We start from the raw sequence: 20,557 nt of genomic DNA, 5'->3' as shown, positions 1-20,557 counted from the left end.
AGGTTAGAATCAAATCCTGCACGCTGAGTCTATGATGAACAACTTGACCGTTATGCCAATCCCTCCCATGCAATTTGGATTGTGATTTATTACAACTATTAATGAGAACAAAAATTGTCCTACTTACAGTTATTTCTTCAGTCCCTTAAGTGTCCTTTTAACAGTTATTGGCATAAAGTAGAGTTTATGCTTTACAATTCACTCATCACTTCAAGTCTTTTTAGGCACTTCTCACAAAGCTACACTTCAGATATCTAATTCAATGTTGAAGTGGATTTATATTTCACAGTTCTTCCATTTATTTGCTAATTTGACATTGTTGCTTCTCTTCACGACCCTCTGCATGTCCTAACACAGTCTCTGTGATTCAAGTCCAGGGTACTCCTGATTCTTCTGCTAAGCTTCTAGTCAGCTCAGATAATTTTTAAACAATGGAGTATGTTTCACTGGCAGAGTCTGACTACAAGTTTTGTTTTCTGATTGATGACTCATTCTTTGTTGACAAAAGTAATTTATTTCCTCCTTAGCCTGTTCTATGTCCAAAAATATCTTTGATCCCTCAGGAAATATATTCTGAAAACAGTTGGATACATCAGCATTGACCTCACACCTGCCTTTCTGTATTCCCTGATTAGTGGGATACACATACTTCTGTTCTGCTTGATTTACAGTGATTAATCGTTTTCCATAAACACTCTTCTGTCACCTGTTTTAATATTTTCCCTTATGCCACAGTTTTGTCAGAAGAAGCTCTTTCATTAGAATGATTGCATCTTTGCTAATAAAGGCATCAGCTACTTTCTCATGGCCTGACTTTGAGCATACGCAAAGCATTTCATTTCAATTATCAAATCCTGATATGGAACACCAGTCCATTTGCAAATTTGGACAGTGCTATCTATTCCTTCCATATTCTCTTTTACAGCAAAAAATCCCAGGTTTTCTCTATATGCTCTGCCATCTAACTCTGCTATTCTGAATCAGTTTTTTCATAAACGCCTCATATTCTCCCATAGTTTCTTTATTCGTTCCTTTGATTTTTGCAGTTTTATCAGTTTACCTGAGTATCTCTTCACTTTCCATTCTTTTGTTATTTGATGTTATGTATTTCTTCACTGTCTCATTTATTTTAAAAGCCTGTAAGTGCATTGAAATTATTTTTCCTCTAAATTACTGGAAGCTGTCTCCTATGCCAGTGATAAAACTTGAACTGCTTTTTGCTGAACAGTTGTAAGATTCTCCCCAGCTAGAGATTTCTGTTCTTTTGTGGTAGATTTTACTTTCACCAAACTTCATCTTTGCTGGCATCAGGCAATGTAATGACTATCTAGTAAATTAATTTTATCCAAACTGATAACTGTTACTGGATAACCATTTGAAACATCAGTACCAACATGAACAAGTCCCAAAATATGGAGACTGAATGGCCAAAAAAACTTCTGAGATGGCCATTTCTCAGAATAATCAATTTTCACCATGGTATGATGATCTTGGAGTTTGTGTGTGTGTGTGTATATATATATATATATATATATATATATATATATATATATATATATATATATATATATATATGTGGTGTGTAGCAGGGATGCAGGAGGGCTTGCCTCATTAAAAAAAAAGCTTAAAGGAGAAGAGGATGTTTGATAATCACTTTTCACCTGCATTTTTGGTGGTTTTTTTTTTTTTTTTTTTGGTGTTTACAGTTATGCTGACATTTCAATAAGGAGCAATTCTACTGGCTTTTTTTTTTCAGAATTTTTCAGTTTTCACACTGGGAGAGCTCTAATCAATATGTTGATCATTGTGCAGTTATCTTAGAAGTCTCATTGTATTTTCATTTCTTATAGACCAAGGAACCATCAGGAGTGTGAATGATGAAATAATATCTGAAAGAATAGAAGACTAGTATTGCTGAAACTGAATTCATACTCATGTATTGGTGAGAACCTTCAAGTGGTGGACCCTGTTTTTACAAAATCTCACCAGGGCAACATAGATAAATATACTGAATTTTATATATCATGGAGAAAGGTAGGTCAAAAGTAATAATAATACTAAAAAAGAAGAGTGGATGCACAGGTACGAGAGTAAAAAAATGCCCACTCTTGGTATACTCACTGGTGTCAGGACTGAGAAAAATGGCAGAGTATAACCCTCAAAACATCAAAACATTATTTCTACAGGTTGCACGTTTAAAAGGAGGGTGCTCCCCTATGGTGGAAGGAAGATCCAGTCCACAAAGAACACAAAAATTGACTGATCAAGTGAGAGGTACAGAGATAATAAAATGGATTGTTGAGGATGAAGAAGATATTATGTATTGTTGCTATTATGCAAGGAACACAGAATTTCCAGACAGGATATACATGTAGCAAGTAAAAGAGGGAAAGCAGAGGAAAGAAAAAACTTGCTCAAGAAAAACTGTTAGAAGCTACAGATAATAATTTAAAATCCTTAATGCAACAGATCAGGGAAAAACACTACATGAAGAAACATTGGACTACCTGGAAAAGGAAAAGACAGAGGAAGTACAAAAAACAGAGGTTTTTGAAGAAAAAAAGAAATATGGACATGGGAAAGAAAAAGAGATCTGATAATGTATGATATTTTTGCATTATAGAAAGCCAAACTAATCAATATACAGATTGCAGCTCCAACGATATTTGAAGAGAAACACAGACAAAGATTACCACATTTGGTAAATTTCAAAATACAAAAAATAAGACCACAAAAGGGGGAATGTAAAAATAAGATAAGTGAGGTAGAAAATAGACAAACAGAAACTGAAGTGATATACCATCTGCAAAAATAATGATTTAGTGTGGAAACTCTAAAACAGGGAATATCACATCATGATGAGCCAATAAGTCTCTCAGATGGAGAAACAGCAGATGGAGCAGGATGTATTTGAAGAAGATATGCCACAGGACAATGTCCTGAAGAGTTCTGTAGGAGACTGACATTTACAGTTAGAATCAGAGAACAAGGGGAAAGAGTAGGAAACAGGGGGAACTCTGACACAAGTGATAATACAATGTAATATGCCAGTGAGGCCCTAGATGGAGAAGCAATAGGTGGAACAGAATGCATGTAAAGATGGGTCACAGGGTGTGAGTCTGGAATTTTCTGTTGAAGATTTGCATGAATGTCTAGTTAGAATTGCACAGTAAGGGAAAGTGCAGGTGACAGAGAGCAAGGAAGATGCTCTCAGTCCAGAAGAAAATGATCTTAGGGAAGATCTGCTTGATTTAATAGAGATGGACTGGCACATTAATTTAGATGAAAGAAATAGATTACAGAAAGTAAATAAGACTCAAATGTTAGAAGACTGGTAAATCAGTTGAACACAGTGATTGGGACTATTAAGAGAAATGCATGTGATATATCATCATGCAGCTAAACTAGTAACAGACAAAGTATTAGGACAAAGATGAAGAATATTAAAGAAAAAGATGGGAAAAAGGAGAATGCCATAATGGAAGCAACAAATAGAGGAAAGAAACTGTTGTGGAAATACCAACCTCTTTAGCTCTTTTGTTCCCTTTAAGCATTGAAACTTCTTCAGAAAAATAGAAACACTGAATCCAACACCAGTTGTACAATATAAACTTCACATCATGACACTAAACCAATTCAGTTGATTACTTTTCAAACTTCTTAAAGATAAAACACTTTAAGGACACTACATCATTCAATCATGGTAGAAAAATTCCACCTGAATTAAACTACCAAAATAACTCCCTTAGTTTTAATAATTAGCAGTGCATACCAAGATTATACATCCTTCAATCTGAAGGAGTTGAGCCTTCCTGAAACTGACTACATATGGGACTGCAGTTGTAGGATTACCTATTTGCTGACCTCATCAGAACCAAACATTATGAAAGTTCTAAAGCATTAGGAGAAGTTTAGCATGCTATCTTTGCTTAGTTTAGCAGAAGCATTTCAGAGCTGAGTGGGAATGGAAATTAAATCAGACAACATGAAGCAGACAGAAACTGAAATTACCAAAAAAAAAAAAAAAAAAAAAAAAGAATATAATGAAAAGTATCAGAAGAAATTTGGGAAGTTCACAAATAGTGGCAAGCATAGAGAACTTCTAAAACACCCACATGTTGACCAAGACTGAATGCAGCAAAAGTTCAGGAAAATTTAAACCAAAAGGTGAAAGGCTAATAATGGCAGTGCAAAATAGTGAGCTGCATACACGTTGGATTAGAAACTCTATAGAAAAAGAGTGAGAAACAGAAAAATGCAAGTTCTGTAAAGAAAAAATGGAAGCAGTTGCACATCTCATTGCCGAGTGCGATACACTCACGGATGGTGGTGTGTATAATGAAAGGCACAGTAAACATGGCAAGACTATTGCATTGGGGATTGTGAAAGCATTGTAATATAGAAGTAGCTGAGAAGCATTGGAAACATGAACCACAAAGCATTTTCAATTTCTCACCAGTGATGAAATTTATATCACATGGTATTATTCAATATCAACAGCTCTAAAAATAGATGCAAGAAAACTAAATGTAGCAGTCCAAGAAAAAAGACAATAGTTGCTTAAATTATTGAAATTGCTATACCCAGCGATTATAGCATCTTAACTACTGAGAGACACAAGTCATAAAATGCCAGAATTTGCAAGTAGAAATGAGAGCTGGGTAGAAGAGGCATCCTCAGATAGTTCCAACAGTAGTGAGACCAATGGACCAATGAAAAAGAATTTGCATTCGTACTTAAATATGGTACCAATGCATGTATCCTAGTATGAGGTGCAGAAGAAGGCATTTCTGGGTACATTGTGGGTGCTGAGATGACCATTCTTGCAAATATCAATGACTGATGCAATATTAATGTCAACTTTGTTTGTGCTGTGATGTAAGAATGGCATCCATTCATGTCACTGTATTAGAAACCAAAAACATTTGGAAATATTAAAAAAGACAGACTAGCACAACAACATAATTTTGTTTTTCTGTCCCCTTGCCCTCTTGCCAGAATGGCATTTAGGTTCCTATAAAATAACATACCCTAACCTTTGTAAATGAGCTTTTGTTTTTCCTCTATTTAGTTACAGTGATGATGCAGGTCTGTGAAAGCAAAATCAGTGCTTCTTTTTAACTGAATTTCTCACAGCTGCGCTTACTTTAAGCTTGTAGAAGCATTTCTTGGTCTATTTGCATGTTCTTCAATACAAAAGGAGTGACAGAGTAAGGGTTTATTAATAGTCCAAAGTTGTAGTTCTTAAACCGCTCCTCCTCACTCTTCCAGCAGGACAATTGTCAGCTTTGCTCATTCTAGTAAGGGAAATGACAGCTGCCTATAGCTTTGATACTGTGCTTAATTTTCACTGGCCAAAAATGAGAGTATTTTCTAGATTGTTAATCTCATTCTTGTTTTCTTAAAAATATTTCTCTTATAGCTAAATTTTTGGGAAAGATAATTTCACTTTATATGTTTACAGCACTTCACTGACCTCAGAAATACATGCTCATTATGCCAAATTGTGGGGGTGAACAACAGTGAAAGGTACAAAATCTGTGCTGCCTAGCCTAAGACAAGCAGGCTACCACAAATTTATTTGTAAAATAACAAGAGATTTGAATATGAAAAAGAAAGAGGCCTTCTTGACTAGCAGGGAAATAAGTAGAAATGAAAGGTACTGAAGGGATGATATTATAGGAAAAAATAACTCTGGGATAGGTTTACTGACGCTGAAGGATAGAAGTTTCTTGTAAAAATGTTTGTTGTTTATTGGTAAAACAGATAGCTACTTTTGTGCCAGTAAGACTGCCTACCAGTAAAATAATTCTAGTTCTTGTATTTTTTTTCTAACCATGCACCCTAACACACATATCATTAACTTTAACATTTTTGTGATCAGATTTCCATTTCAGATCCCCATTACCTGCTGTGTTTTTCCTTCATATTCCACTCACTTTGTTATTCCTGCATGGACCAGATTATTCATGAAAGGGTTATTTGTACCGGTGTACTTACCTTATGTAAAAAATAATAAATAACACCATGGTGACAAATCCATTCTTGTAAAGATTTAAGATATGGCAGGATTGTTATCACAGGTGACAGGGAATTGTTAGAGCCATCTATTTACTTAGCAAATGCCTCAGCTCATGGTAGACTCATGCATTGCTGTTTTTTCTTAGTTGTATTAACTTGATGACTGCATGTCATAACAAAGCTCGCAAAAGTATGAAAAAATTGTTTCTGCCAGTATGTGGCTTCCCAAGGTAATGCAGATATTTTCTCTTCTTCAGCCTTGGTACCTGGAAAATCATCACTAAGTACAAAAATGCTCCCCAGAGGACTTACAGTACGGAATTTGAAGTGAAGGAATATGGTAAGACATAGCTTAAAAATTAGTATTAAAAAAGATGGTAGATTTTTTTTTTACAGATACACAAACTAGCCTTTTGAAATTATGTTGCTGGATTAACCAAACACAGCAAACTGCATATTCCATACCATTAGCTATCAGTCATGTATCCAGCCTTAAAGTACAGGCATATGTGATGTACTCACATTCAAGAAAAGATCTTCAGTAGAGGCTTCTTTAGCAAGGCAGTAAACTCAGTGAAAGATGGTCCATAATTGTTTTATTCCTTCTGGGGCAGGTGGTTTGGGGACAGCAATAAGAGCACTTGAGTACAACATTATATACTCTGGCTACACCCTTGGTACTAAGCAATAATCATAGACAAAATGCATTACAATATATGGACCCGCCCCTAGCATAATGAAACAGATGATTACTCTTTGTGGTTATACTCCTCAAGCAGAGGCAAGCAGCATCATTCCTAAGAAGCAGTGGAGGAGCAGCAGAGAAAACATGAAGATAGTTCAGTCAACAGTGCAGGGGTCTTTGCTGTGCTGCCCATTCACTTCTGTGGAATGTAAGACAGCATGCCATATGAACAAAATGTTTCTTACTTGTTTCTGTACCTGATCTGGTACTCCCCAAACTTTTTTTTCTGGTAGCTGGCAAGGACAGAACAAGATTCTGTGATACACTGCCTTGAATCCAGGAATCTGAATTACAGATGTATCAGTAGATGTTCATCATTCTCATTGCTGCAGTAGCCTTTTAGCTATATGGGCTTTATCCTGCCTGGGATACAACTACCAGCCAGCTTCACAAGATCTGGTTCCCTCCCACACCTACACTCTGATTGCTGATTGGCCAGCCCTTTTGAGGGAAGTCAGCAGTCAGAGTATAGAAGATTTCAGTACATTCTTACCACCTTGAGAGGAAACAGATCTTAGGCTTCACACAGAAGCAGCAATCGGCTTCAAGCTATATTTTTGGCAGATAAATTTGTTCTGCATTTTATTTTTTGACTAAAAACAGTATTTTATATATCAATATTATAAATTAATATATATATATATATATATATATATATATATATATATATAATAATTTTATATTTTATTTAAGAAACCTGCTTTTTTTTCATAATATTGGAAGTTTCCTGTCAGGGACCTCTATTTTTAGCTTAGGGATTCATTTGTTTTGGGAGCCATTTGTTATGGTAAATATGTACTATTTATGAAAGCTTTTAAATGTTTGTGTAGGTTTAATGCTCAGGAAGTGTACTTACAGGCACATGATATACTCACATTCAAGAAAAGATCTTCAATAGAGGCTCTTTTAGCAAGGGCAGGAAACATCTGTAAAGGCCTTACCTGCTATATATTGTCTGTCAGTGCACTTTTTAGGAAGAATGCCAAGCTTCTGACTGGAATTTGTGTTTTCCTTATGTTTTTACAGTGAAAAGGGGACTGTGCTGGGAAGTGTAAGTGTGTGTGTGCTGCTTGTGAACACTTGTCTGACAACTTACCTCCCAGCTGACTTGTTTCTACAGTGCTTACGGGTAATCAGGCTTCTTTCTCGACTACAGCACGAATACTTACAACAGTTGTACTACCTCTTTTCCCCCTGTACCTAGAAAGACAAACCACCATAGTAGAGAGCCCTTGCTGCCACCATAAGCTTGACTGAGCCTTAGCTGCTGGTGAGTGAACCTGTAGTTGCAAACCATTGTTCCTTAGACCACTCACATGCTTTTTTGAGTTCCTTTGGTGTAGTCCTTTCAGCCACCATGGACAAGGGTCAACCATGGCTGTTTCAGTGTCTGATACAGGCTTGGAAAAAACATCTCTTTTGGGACTGGAAGACACTCTGGGAGATGCTTTTAAGGGTAGCTGTGTAAAGAGACCTCTTGATAGGGTTGAAGTGCCATCCCTAGTCAGTCTGCTTCCAGCATGATACCTACAAAGTAAAAACATTGTTCATCTGAAGACATTCTGCCTGTTCATAAAGCTTATAGGGTGCCCAGGCTGTACACTGATGACAGCATGTTTGATCAAGAATGTCTCTGTATAACAATTTTAATGAGAAAGGTTATTCTAAATAGGAATTGGCCTCTTCAATAGGTGATATTAAGGAGCCCGGAGAGATATTGCTAAACCATACTATTCTACTAGATATCAGGAGAAGGACAGAAGGAATCGCACTGACAGTAAAAGTAGATTGACTTTGACTTACACGGATGATATAAGTAGGATATGTGGAATTATACGTAAGAATTAGTCGGTTCTTTTATCTGATGACAAGATTGGTGAAATACTGGATTCAGTCCCTAGTTTTTGTTTTAGGAATAGTCAACCTCTTGAGAGGCAGTTATGCTATTGTTATAAGCCGAGGGGTAGTTTTTTAACAGATAAGACAGGTATTTATCATTGTAGACTCTGTACAGCATGTTGCTATATATCCAAACAAAAGGCATTTATACATTCTAAAAATGGGTATAGATTTACACCTAGGTTTTATGCTGATTGTACCATTTGTAATCTTGTTTACTAAGCTCATTGAAATGACTGTATGTGTTTCTATATTGGAAAGACCAATCACTCCTTTAAAGAGTGTATCTTGAAGCATATTGGCTGTATTAGGAATAAATCAATAAAACCAAAATATGCACTATAGAGGCGCCAAAACAGACAAACAAGAACTCAAAAGTCCAGAGCAGTCCGAATCTTTAATGAATAAAACCAAGAAAAAGCGAGAATACACTTTAAACGCTTAACTGTATCCCATCATTTTTCATCTCCCTACCCTTGAGACTTCTTCAGAAATAACCCAAAATGCTCTGAGTTCCCTCCTTAAATACTAATCCAATTAAGATGAATTAGATAAGTAAATTGAATAATAAAACAATTTGTACTAATTAAGACCACTGTATAAAAAGAATATAGTAAAATCAATAAAAATAAATATAATGCCTCAAATACAATTCATTCTCATAGACATTCAACCCAAACTATAATTGGGGGCTGTAAACTGCTGTTATATTAAGAAAAGCAGGTGTACAAATAATTACAAATTACCAAATTCATCACCACCCACTGGATTTACATGACAAAACTACCCTCTGGTGACCACAACATGATATTGCAACTAAATTGCATAAGCTAAAACTTTAAAACACACATTCATTAAGAAACACATTGCATAAAATGTACTGTACAAAATATTATTAGGACCTGTATAATTTATATTATACAAAAACAATTTAAAAAGATCCTTTCAACCATATAAAAACATTTTAAATAAAACTTATAGTCTAGCTGCTCTCATTTTTAGTAAAGGTGCTCAGCATAATGCATACGAGGTTATCCAAGTGCAACTAACTCATTCCAAATTGTAGCTTGCTACAGATCCCCCACCATGCCCCAGGATTCCCACTCCTCTTTTCTTGATATACTGGAAAATATTAGGGTTCAACCAAACACCCTAATAATGGGCGACTTCAACTACCCCACCATTAACTGGGAAAACTACTCGTGTACCAACTCCTTAGCTCAACGCTTTCTGGAATTCATAAACTCCAATGCCATAGATCAACTTATCCACACCCCCACCAGGGGCAACAATATCCTAGACCTAGTCATTACCAATATGAGTTACCGGTGTTCCACACCTGAAGTCAGCTCCTCGTTGGTCCGATCTGACCATAAGCTTATCACCCTTAATATCCATAAGCTTATCACCCTTAATATCCACATCCTGTCCCCAGCTCCCATTAAGGAAACCACAGTAAAAAATTTCTTCAAAGCCAACTTCATGCTCCTTAAGACAGAAGTGGTGAACTTCATGACACCCATGCAGATGGACAATACAGTTACAACTGCTGAAAATTACAGAACCAACTGATATTGCCAACATCCTATCCTGGCAGATCGGTTCAGTGCTAACTTTACCCCCCTCTCACCCCCTAAAGGGCCCATATCTATACAGGAAGAATGCAGAGTCCCTGTAATCGCAACTACGCAGGTAAAAGCTGCACTCTCTAAAGCCAAAAACACAGCATCCATGGGACTGGACAACATCCCAGGCTGCGTTTTACACAAACTTCAGAATGAACTGGCTCCCTACTTAAGCACCATGTTCAATAATAGCCTCGCATCAGGCTTTGTGCCCCCTGAATGGCGCACAGCAAGAATTATCCCACTCCACAAAGGGGGACCCACCACTGATCCTGGGAACTATTGACCTATTAGCCTGACGAGCCTGGTCTGCAAGGCCATGGAACGTATCATCATGGAACTCATAAACAAAGACATTGGTAACCTCCAAACTCTGGATCCCACCCACTTCAGGTTTGTGAACGGCAGATCATGCCTCCTGAACCTGATCGACTTCTTTGAGGCAGTCAGCAAAGCTGTGGATGAGGGTAAGGTGGTTCACACAGCCTATCTTGACCTTGCCAAGGCTTTCAACACCATCCCCCATTCTGGAATTATAGCTAAACTCACTAAACTAGGTATAAATCCCTACATCACAAGATGGGTTACCAACTGGCTCACTGACAGAACCCATACTGTAAAAGTTGCAGACTCCAAATCTGACCTCAAAGCAGTGACAAGTGGAGTACCACGGGGTTCCGTCCTGGGACCTCTCCTGTTTGGTATCTACTTCTCTGAAGTACAGGCTAACACAGAAGGCCTCTGGCTAACGAAGTTTGCAGATGACTGCAAACATGGAGCCATAGTCAAGTCCCCAAATGATGTGGACATCCTACAGAAGGGTCTCACTGAGACAGATGCCTGGTGTCAGAGCCATGGCCTCAAGCTCAATGCCAAAAAGTGCAGTGTCATCCCCTTTGGTAAAAACTCTGTACCCATAAACTACCACATAGGCAGGAATCTACTTCCCACCGAATGTGTGATAAAAGACCTTGGGACCCAGGTTGACAGTAGTCTCTTCTTTGATAGTCACATCACCACAGTAGTCAGGAAGTCCTTCTACGTGGCACACCTCATCATAAAAGGGTTCTCATCCAGGATAAAAGAGGTCATTGTTCCCCTCTACTCGTCACTCATTAGACCCATTATAGAGTACAACGCCCTTTTGGAATGTACCTCACAAGACATCTGCAGCAGCTGGAAAGGCCACAGAAGTACCTCACAAAGAGGATTACTGGCCTCAAACAAATGCCCTATACTGACCACCTCAAAAAACTCCAGCTTTACTCCGTAACATATCGCCTACTCCGAGGTGATCTCTGCCTAACATATAAAGCTATGTCAAACCCAGAGCTGTTGGACATGCTACACCCAAAGAAATCCCAATCACTCCGAGCTACATGCTCTAGGGACCTAAACCTTGTCACCACAATAAACAGGACACGCTGGAGGGATAGATTCCTGTCCCAGAGACTTCCTATACTCTGGAACAAGCTACCCATCTATATCAAGCAAAGTTCTTCATTAGCACTCTTCAAGAAAAATCTTGATGAGTGGATGGGAAATAGAAAATACACCCCGGGGATCACTTCTGTGTCTCTGCTGGACAGTGGCACAGGAAAATAACTTTCTTGGGTGGTGTAAGCTATGGAACCTTGCTGGCTAGGCTTATGTAGGCCCTTGGGCCGATAGCCTATTACCTACCTATGAACCTATGAGATATTATCATTCAAGCCAGGAGCCTCATTGGCTTGTAAATATATTTGCCAATAAGTTTCTCGATATTCAATTTTCTCTTCCCATAACCCTCCTCTACTATTCCAAGGGACACTTTCCAACACAAAAAAGTAAACCTGAAATCTTTACAGACCATGCTGTGTTTAACCAAAGCATTATTATTGTTTGATGTTGTTATACTATAATAATACTCATAAAGTCTCCTGTTCAGGGCTCTTTCAGTTTTGCCCACATAAAAGGCATTACATGCTGTCCATGTAGCCAAATATACAATGCCTTTACTCTCACAATTGCTATACTATTTTACCTGCATCAGTTTATTCCTACTAGGAATATATATACAACTAGTGCTACTAACATACGTGCATTGTATACACCTACGGCACTTAAATGTGCCTTTTTTTCTTAGTAGATGTAACTTGCCCACTCTTATTCTTGTGTTCTAAAATATTCTTAATATTCATGCTTCTTTTATAAATAAATTGAATAGAACCTTTAAATAGGTTGTCTACATCAGTAAAATATTTGAAAAGTTCCCAATATAATCTTAGTTGTATTGGAGGTATCTTTGTTATAACTAGTAATGAAAGCCCCTGACTGATTTCAAGTATTAACTCCTGGACCTCTGTATATACTGTTCTTTTTCTTTGAATGTAGCGCTGCTCCCTTCTTCCCCAGTAATGGGAAGTATTTGTTCATTCTATCTCTTTTAACTTCTTTGATAACTTCATCTACTAAAGCAATAGGGTATTTCCTTTCTAAAAACATATTTTTATTACTTTACATTCACTTAGAAAATCATCCTTAACAGTACTACACTTTTGTTTATAAAGTTGAGCGCTGTTGAAATGTAAGTTATTTATATATATAGTAGATTTGAACCTTTTTTCATCACCAACAATGTGCAAATTAATGTCCAAATAATTAATTTTGAATTTTTCAAAATTATATGTAAACTTTAAAAAGTCTGTAGTTTGCCCTCTATATTTTATAAATTCTCTCAACTTTTGTTCAGTACTAGTCCAAACTATACAGATGTTATCCAAAAATCTTTTGTAATGGTTCCAACAATGCACATAAGGAGAATTCCACACTTACTTCTTTTCTCACATTTGTAAAATAATATTGGCATATCTGGGTACGCAGCTCGCAGCCATAGCTACTCCACTAATGTGTCTGTAATATTCACCTTCAAATGCAATGAAATTGCTATACAGAACTATTTCCATAAGTTCTAAAAGAACCCTAAATTCTTTGAAGTTAAAGATACTATTGTCCCCCACCACCTCTTCAAACCATTTTAAACCAACTTCGTCTGGAATTACAGAAAAGGTACATAATGTCTGTAGTAACAAAAATCATATTCTGTTCTTATAAATTATCTTCTACCCAGTGCCAAATACTTCTAACCTCTTTAATTTGTTGTCAATGTATACTGTAATACTGTAAAGAGTGTGTTTTGGATCCGTTTGCCGCTACTATCGATCTCATGGGAGGATCCAGTACTTTTCTGTGGACCTTCAGGATACCAAATAGTGAAGGTATCCATAGGCTTATCTGATTTTAAGAAGTTATAGTCATCCAAATTAATTAAGTCCTTGAGTAACATATTGTATAAATGGGCATCAGTTTTGCTGTAAGCAATATTTATTTAATTTAAAGATACCCTACTATATTTCCCAGTGTCACTCAAAATATCCATAATCTTTCCCATATATGATATATTATATTATCCATCATAACCATCCCTCCTCCTTTGTCTGGGCTCATCACTCTTAAATTATCATTATTTTTAATATCATTAAGTAAACTAATTTCTTCTTTAGACAAATTAAAATGGACTGTACTGTTCACCAAACTCTTTCTTGATTCTTTTTCCACTGTTGACTCGAAATTCTTAAGTTGGGGATGAAGTGGGAGATTGTACATACTTTTCCTTTTGAACTGGGAATTTGTATTAAAGTCTGTATCTTGTTTGGTAAATAGGCACTCTAAATTCTTTTTCTTGTAAATAATCTTACATCCAGTATTAAGTTGTTAATATCACTTCTTTTAGTGGGCACATATTTTAACCCTTTCATAAATAAACTAAAATAAGTTTTATCTAAAATAATGTGGCTGTAATTATAAAATTTATAGTGTTTGTAAGAATGTACAAACCTTTCACACTCTATTGAGTCATCATCACCCCTACCATCTAGATGCCCTCTAGAATCCCTTTCATCTAATTCATCCCTTAGTTGTGCCTGTATTGGTAATAATTGGTCGATCATTTTTTATTCTTGCCAACCATTTCAAAGGGGGATACTCTAAAGGGTCATCCAGTCTTAAATGACCGTCTTATCTAAAATTAGTTCTAATTTCATTCTTGGGTTCAAGTCTATCATTATCACCCATATCTTCTATTGGTCTACTTGTGGTCTCCCCATACCTATTATCCCTTCCCTGTATCTGATGTCTAGTATTCATATGTTTAGGTTTTGGGTAGCTTCTGCCTTCCTTATATTCCTCCACATCCCTTTCAAATTTCTTGCCTCTTCTTCTAATCAAATAATTAATTTTAGCTTCTACTTTATTTTTAATATCACAGTACTTATTCCTTTCTTCTTATATGGTGTGTAATACATCTGTAGTAATAAGGTGGTTTACTTTAACTATTTAATCAAAAATCATCTCCATTTCTCATCGATTGTTTTTAATTATGGCCTTTATAATAGAAAATCCACATTGATCAAAAATCTTTAGCAGGTCCAAATGAAAAGAGGTACCCTCCACCACATTGTTAGGGTATCTGTAAACCCTTTAAACCTTGGGTACCATTTTTGTCTGTAAACATTCCCTCAAATACCAATTATCAACCTGCAAGGATTTGTACTTTAACATCATGTCATGCAAAACATTAACATTTTCATGATATGTGCTAATTCCATCAATCTCTTGGTTTTAGTCCTTAAAGGAATAGTTGTTGTTGTTGTTCTGTAACCAAGCAGACCATTATTCATGATTGACAAAGTCAACAGTACATGTATTGTGTGTTTCCCTTATTGGGATGAGAAACAGAGTCATCATTATTGTGATTAATGTGATGCCCCTGCACTGGCCCAGTAATCAAGAAGCCTCAATCCTCACCACGGGGCAATAGTGAGGGACGTACACACTGGGAGGATGAAAGTACACACACAGTAAAGTACAATTTCCCTTAAGAGCACACAAAGATCACAATCAGTCTGGGGCTGATTTCTCCCTCTCTCTCCATATCCCCAATAAGACTCCCCACTGGCACAGCTATAGGGTTGAGATCTCAGCTGAGTGGTCAAGCCAAAACCTCCAGCATCCTCTTTGTCCAACCAGTGCTTCGTGTCCCTGCCCAAGTAGCTGACATGCAAACACTTTGGGATTTGATTTATATACAAACACACGCACACACACACACACACACACACACACACACACACACACACACACACACACACACACACACACACACACACACACACACATCTGGGAAAGGCTGGCATAGGTTTACTTGCTATGCCCCCTTCTGCCCAGACTATAAAGTAATTGTCACTGCCATCAACCCCTCTTTATCAGCTACTTAAGGCCCTTACAAAGGGTGACCAATCCTGCTGTGTAATGTTGTTTTATCCAAATGCTAAGTGTGGCCAAGACTTGCAAGGCTATTTAGGAGTGGCCTGTACAGTGTCACGAAATGCATCTGCAAGTACTCTAAGAGCTTAAATATGTCTCACAAATATTAGCAAGAAATATAAGTTTAAATATATTTAATAATAAATAATAAAAGAACAAGACAATACTCAATCAGCACAGTAACTACAGAGTTCAAAATCACAGGAAATATTTTAAAACAACATTGTAGGACAATCTCAAATAAATGCAGAAAACATCTAAACTAATCTTTACTATATTCCTATCTATATCTAAGAGAAATACTATGCCCTAAGTCTTACTTACAGACAACATGCAGGTAGAAGTGCTGAGTGGATGTTTCTAGGTCCAAGACAAGATACAAAATGCAAAGTCTCACTCTGAGAGAGTTTTTAAATTAATATCAAACATTACTGCTGGGTCAGCTTAGATGACATCACTTTTTGTCACCTGCCTTCAGTTCCCAGGCTAACAGAGACTGACACCTCTGTGTTAAAAATACACACCTCTCAGATGTTTGCTGAGAACTGGAAGTCGTAAAACAATTAAACACTTTTACATTTTAGACCTAGTAATTACTTTTCTCCAAGACAATAGAAAAACATCTAGCTCTAGACATTGTGTCTGCTTCATTGAAACTGAGAGATAACACAATCGTAAAACACTTTAATTTAAACTTATTTTCTTGAAGTTTTGTAAGTTAACTCTGTATGTTCCAGCTCCTACTATTAAAACATACATTTGCACAGGTATATAGTTTATATACGTCTGTTCTTTTCCAGTAGTGTACACTGTGGACACATCTGTGGAGCTCATTACTGTACAAACCCTGTTCAACACACACTTCTACGCCAGTAGTTTAATATACACATAACATGTAGCTCTGTTAGATTTGTAAGAAAAGCATATAAATCATGTTGATATTCACAAATGACATATGATTATGTACAAAATTCCAGATAGCTGGGCTGACAGTGCCACAATTAATATTACAAAAGTCACCTTTATTAGTCTGAGGGCATTTCTCTTTCAGCCTCATTCCCTCCATGGCATATCTGTGTTTTTGCACTTCCAAACCATCCATAACTGGTGAACGACACATTTTAGGTAATAGATCCATCGAATTCTCTGTTTGCTCCGTCTCCAGAAAACACTGGCTATTTTCGTGCACATGAAGAACGTCCGGTTCCAGTATATTCTCACATTTCCTTGGTTTTATTCATTAAAGTTGCAGAGTGTTGTGAACTTTTGAGTTCTTGTTTGTCTGTTTTGGTACCTCTACAGTGCACCTTTTGGTTTTATTGATTTGGTCAGCACTTCTGTGCTCTTGTCACTGTATTTCCCGTTTTTTCAGTTATATTAGGAATAAAGATATCACCAGTGCATTGTATAGACATGTAGCAGCTGTTGGTGATCACACTTTTAGTTTTTTAGTTTTGCAAATGTTTACGTTTGATCTAAGAGGTAGAGATATTGTTAACAGAGTTGAGGTGACTGAAATGATGTGGATTACTACCTTTCAGGCACTGGCCCTGAAAGGGAGTATACCTTTAAAACCTTTATTGAAAGCTCGTAAGTTGCCACATTGATCTGATTTGCTTAATTGTCTTAATTGGTTTTATGATATATAATGATGTGTGTTGCTTTTATTACTGGTTTGAAGAACTGCATTGTAATAGCAGGAAAGCGCCTACCGAATAAACGTTTATATATTTTGTATATCTGTGTTTGGTTGGTACATTATTTATTTGTTCGTGGTTTGTTTTATTGAATTTACCAACCTTTGTTCACCTGGTGGAATTTGTCATATTTTTATTTGTTTTAACTTAGCCAGACATTTATTACAGGCTGTTAATCCTGGTGCTCAGAAGTCCTCACCTGAGGGTAATATCAGTAAAAAAATTCTTGATGAAACTTTGTCAGAGGATTTGGACATTAACAGAGACAGAACTTCTTCTCCTATGGATTTCCAAGCTCAGAATTCTGATTCTGAGCAAATTTCGCCCTCTCCACTCACCTTGGAGGAATTTTCCTTTTTACAGTCACACCTCTCAACCTGTTAGAGCAAGAAATCTGGACAAAGCCATCAATAATGGTGTGGCAGAGGCCTCAAATAGGGACCCTTTTTAAATATTGCTCATATAAACTTAGAAAGTTGATAGAATAACAGGTTTTGCATTAGCATGAATTTTTGGAAGGGTATGAAGTCTGAAACTCAAATGTCTGTCATTATTTTCTGACTTTAACCCTGAATGATTTGCCAGTGATATGCCAGAAAACCACAATATTATGAGAAACAGACCATAAATATGAGGTAAAAAATCTGGACATTCTGGGAAAATCTGTACGGTAGTCTATTTCCTGGATGAATGAGGTATTTTTATGGGAACAAATGGATGTCCCCCCTGAAATGAGTTGATATTTACAAGTGATATACTTCTCCTTACATCTTCCCACCATTTTTGCCATCCTTGAGGGTGCATTTAACTTTGCCTGTCATAATCTTGATTCAACCTTCAGTCTCCAGAAAAGGTAGATAGACTTTATAAAGTATCTCAGGCTAACAAATTTGTGTTTTCTCATCATAGATCAGGCTCAGCTCTGTTGTGACTGCTTCACTAGACATTTGGTAAATAGAAACCTTTCATCTGTGGATAAAGAAGGTAAAGTATTGGATAGCTCTGGTGAAAGAATGTTTTCTTCTTCCAGTTTTGCACATGGAATTCATAAATAACAGGCACATATGTAGATGTTAATTCTGCATTGTGCAGACAGATTGAGGGAATATTCTGCTGCCCTTCTTTTAGAAGATAGTTTCTTTCTGAATCCTATTACTTATAATCTTTCCAAATTATTTAAACATGCTGTAAAACATGTACGATTGTCGAGATACTGTGTCTAGGGCTACTATTACTACTACTGCCACAGTTTTGAAAAAATATGCCTGAGTACATAACCACAATTTGTTGATGAAGTAAACAAAGTAAGTTAAGGCTGAAATTTTGAACTCTACTTTAGATAAGGAGGTTTTGTTTGGCCTGTCTGCTACTCAGATCCACAAACAATTTGATGAGAGAGGGAAATTAATAAAGGGAGTGTATACAATTTTTTGAGTTCCCCATACAAATCTCCAAATCCTCTACTCCCTTTAAGAAGGAAAACAAGCAATCCCTGCCATCCCCTGGCAAAAAGGGAGCTATAAAGAGATTGCAGGAGGACAATAAGAAACATGGATCCTTTCCAAAAAAGGGACAGTCTAATGCTTCAGAATGACCATGCCAGCATTCTGACCCCCCCCCAACCTTACCCCTATCTTTACAGATCTGTTCTAGAAACTGTCTCTGTATATCCCTTTTTATAAAAGTGGTTCAGGAGTGTTACAGTTTGCACTGGATACAGATACCTCCTTTCAACGAATTCCTCTCCATCCTTTAAACCAAACAGAGATTTTTCCTCAGGTTACTAAGCACTTCCTCTCAATAGGAGTCATAAGATCATTATGTTTATATCAAGGGGAAGGCATCTACTCCAGAATATTTCTGGTTTTAAAGAAAGAGCTTCCATCGAAACAAGGTCTAGGTCTTTTCTTTCTCAGTCTGTTTGTAAAAGTACCAAATTTCAATATGCTGATCCTTCAAAGTCTGTTATCTCTCATCCCTTCTTTGTGTTTTATGTATCATTAGATCTGAAAGATGCTTATCATCACATCCCATTAGTCAAGGTTCAAGAAATTTGTCAGATTTTCTGTGTCTGTGTCACATGATTAGTTCTCTGCATTACCCTTTGGGTTATCTACAGCTCCCAGGGTTTCTATGAAATGATAATTGCAGACTGCATGGCATTCAAATATTTCCTTATCTATATTATTCTTTATCTTTGCAGAGTCTTTTTCCGGATGTCAAGAGTCTGTAGAGTTTCTTCTCTTCTTACCAATCTGGGGGTTCCAGATGAATGTACAAGAACTCGCCTTGACTCCATCATGTAGGATTGTCTTTCTGGAATGCCATCTACAGGGTCTCTGCAAAAGTCTTTTATTACACAAAAAAGGGTGGATTTTTTTATCAGAAAACTTTCCTGAGCTTCTCCACTCAGTCTTGGACTTTTGCCAGAGAATGTCTCAGGATCCAAGGGTTCATGGCTTCTATGCTTCTCATGATTCCTATCACCATGTTGCACATGAGTAATATTCAATGGTTTGTAAAAACATATGGACCCAACATTTTCGTCATCCAGAATTTAGGTTCTAATGTTGTGGTTTGTCAAAAAGGAACTGCACTGATGGAGACAGCAAACCACTAAAAATCCAGCCACCCCGCTTTTCTCCTACCCCTTTTTCTCATCCTGTAAAAATAGTACCAAGTTTAAGCCTAGAAGATATCATCTTTGCTTTTAGATTTAAGATAATTTTTTCTAATCCCCTCAGAAGGATGAATAAGACACCTAGAAACTGCTTTTTAAACTTTTTTTAAAAAAATATTCAACTGAGTAATTGATCTGATGGACAAACATTCTTGCTCTGATGTTATACCCATTTATATTTATGCTATTTAAAGGTGTTCTGAGACCACACAGGGATGGTCCAAGGGTGATGAGTACTGGAAAAAGAATATGTAGTGAAATAAGTGGCCCAGTCCCAGAGTTTAGGGCTGAGTCCCTTATTTGAATATTCCAAATAGTCAAAGGAGGTCTTAGCAACTCAGCCTGTTGTGAAGCCTCCCATTAAGTTTACAGTACATCAGCTGTTTGTTTAGGTGAAAAAGAAAATAGAACAAAGGCTATAGCTGTAAACTATGTATCCATACATGAATTGGTTCAGCTATACACATATTTTTGGGGGAAAATATTTAGGAATATTGGATTAAAACAGATTATTTTATGGCAGCTA

The 20,557-nt window shown here is 36.8% G+C and overlaps 1 protein-coding gene across 1 annotated transcript in view; it reads left to right on the top strand.

The window, feature by feature from the left end:
* Positions 1-20,557, top strand: part of LOC122812280 (venom factor-like) — a 2,973,268-nt gene that overhangs the window by 367,617 nt on the left and 2,585,094 nt on the right. The window contains exon 6 of the mRNA XM_044084681.1: positions 6,279-6,361. Coding sequence (XP_043940616.1) covers positions 6,279-6,361 — 83 coding nt within the window. The remainder of the gene's footprint in view (positions 1-6,278; positions 6,362-20,557) is intronic.

The sequence above is a fragment of the Protopterus annectens genome, chromosome 9.part0 (assembly GCF_019279795.1).
Source record: "Protopterus annectens isolate FY-2018-M chromosome 9.part0, PAN1.0, whole genome shotgun sequence".
In the NCBI taxonomy this organism is placed as follows: domain Eukaryota; kingdom Metazoa; phylum Chordata; order Ceratodontiformes; family Protopteridae; genus Protopterus; species Protopterus annectens.
This window is presented reverse-complemented; position numbering and strand designations above follow the sequence as displayed.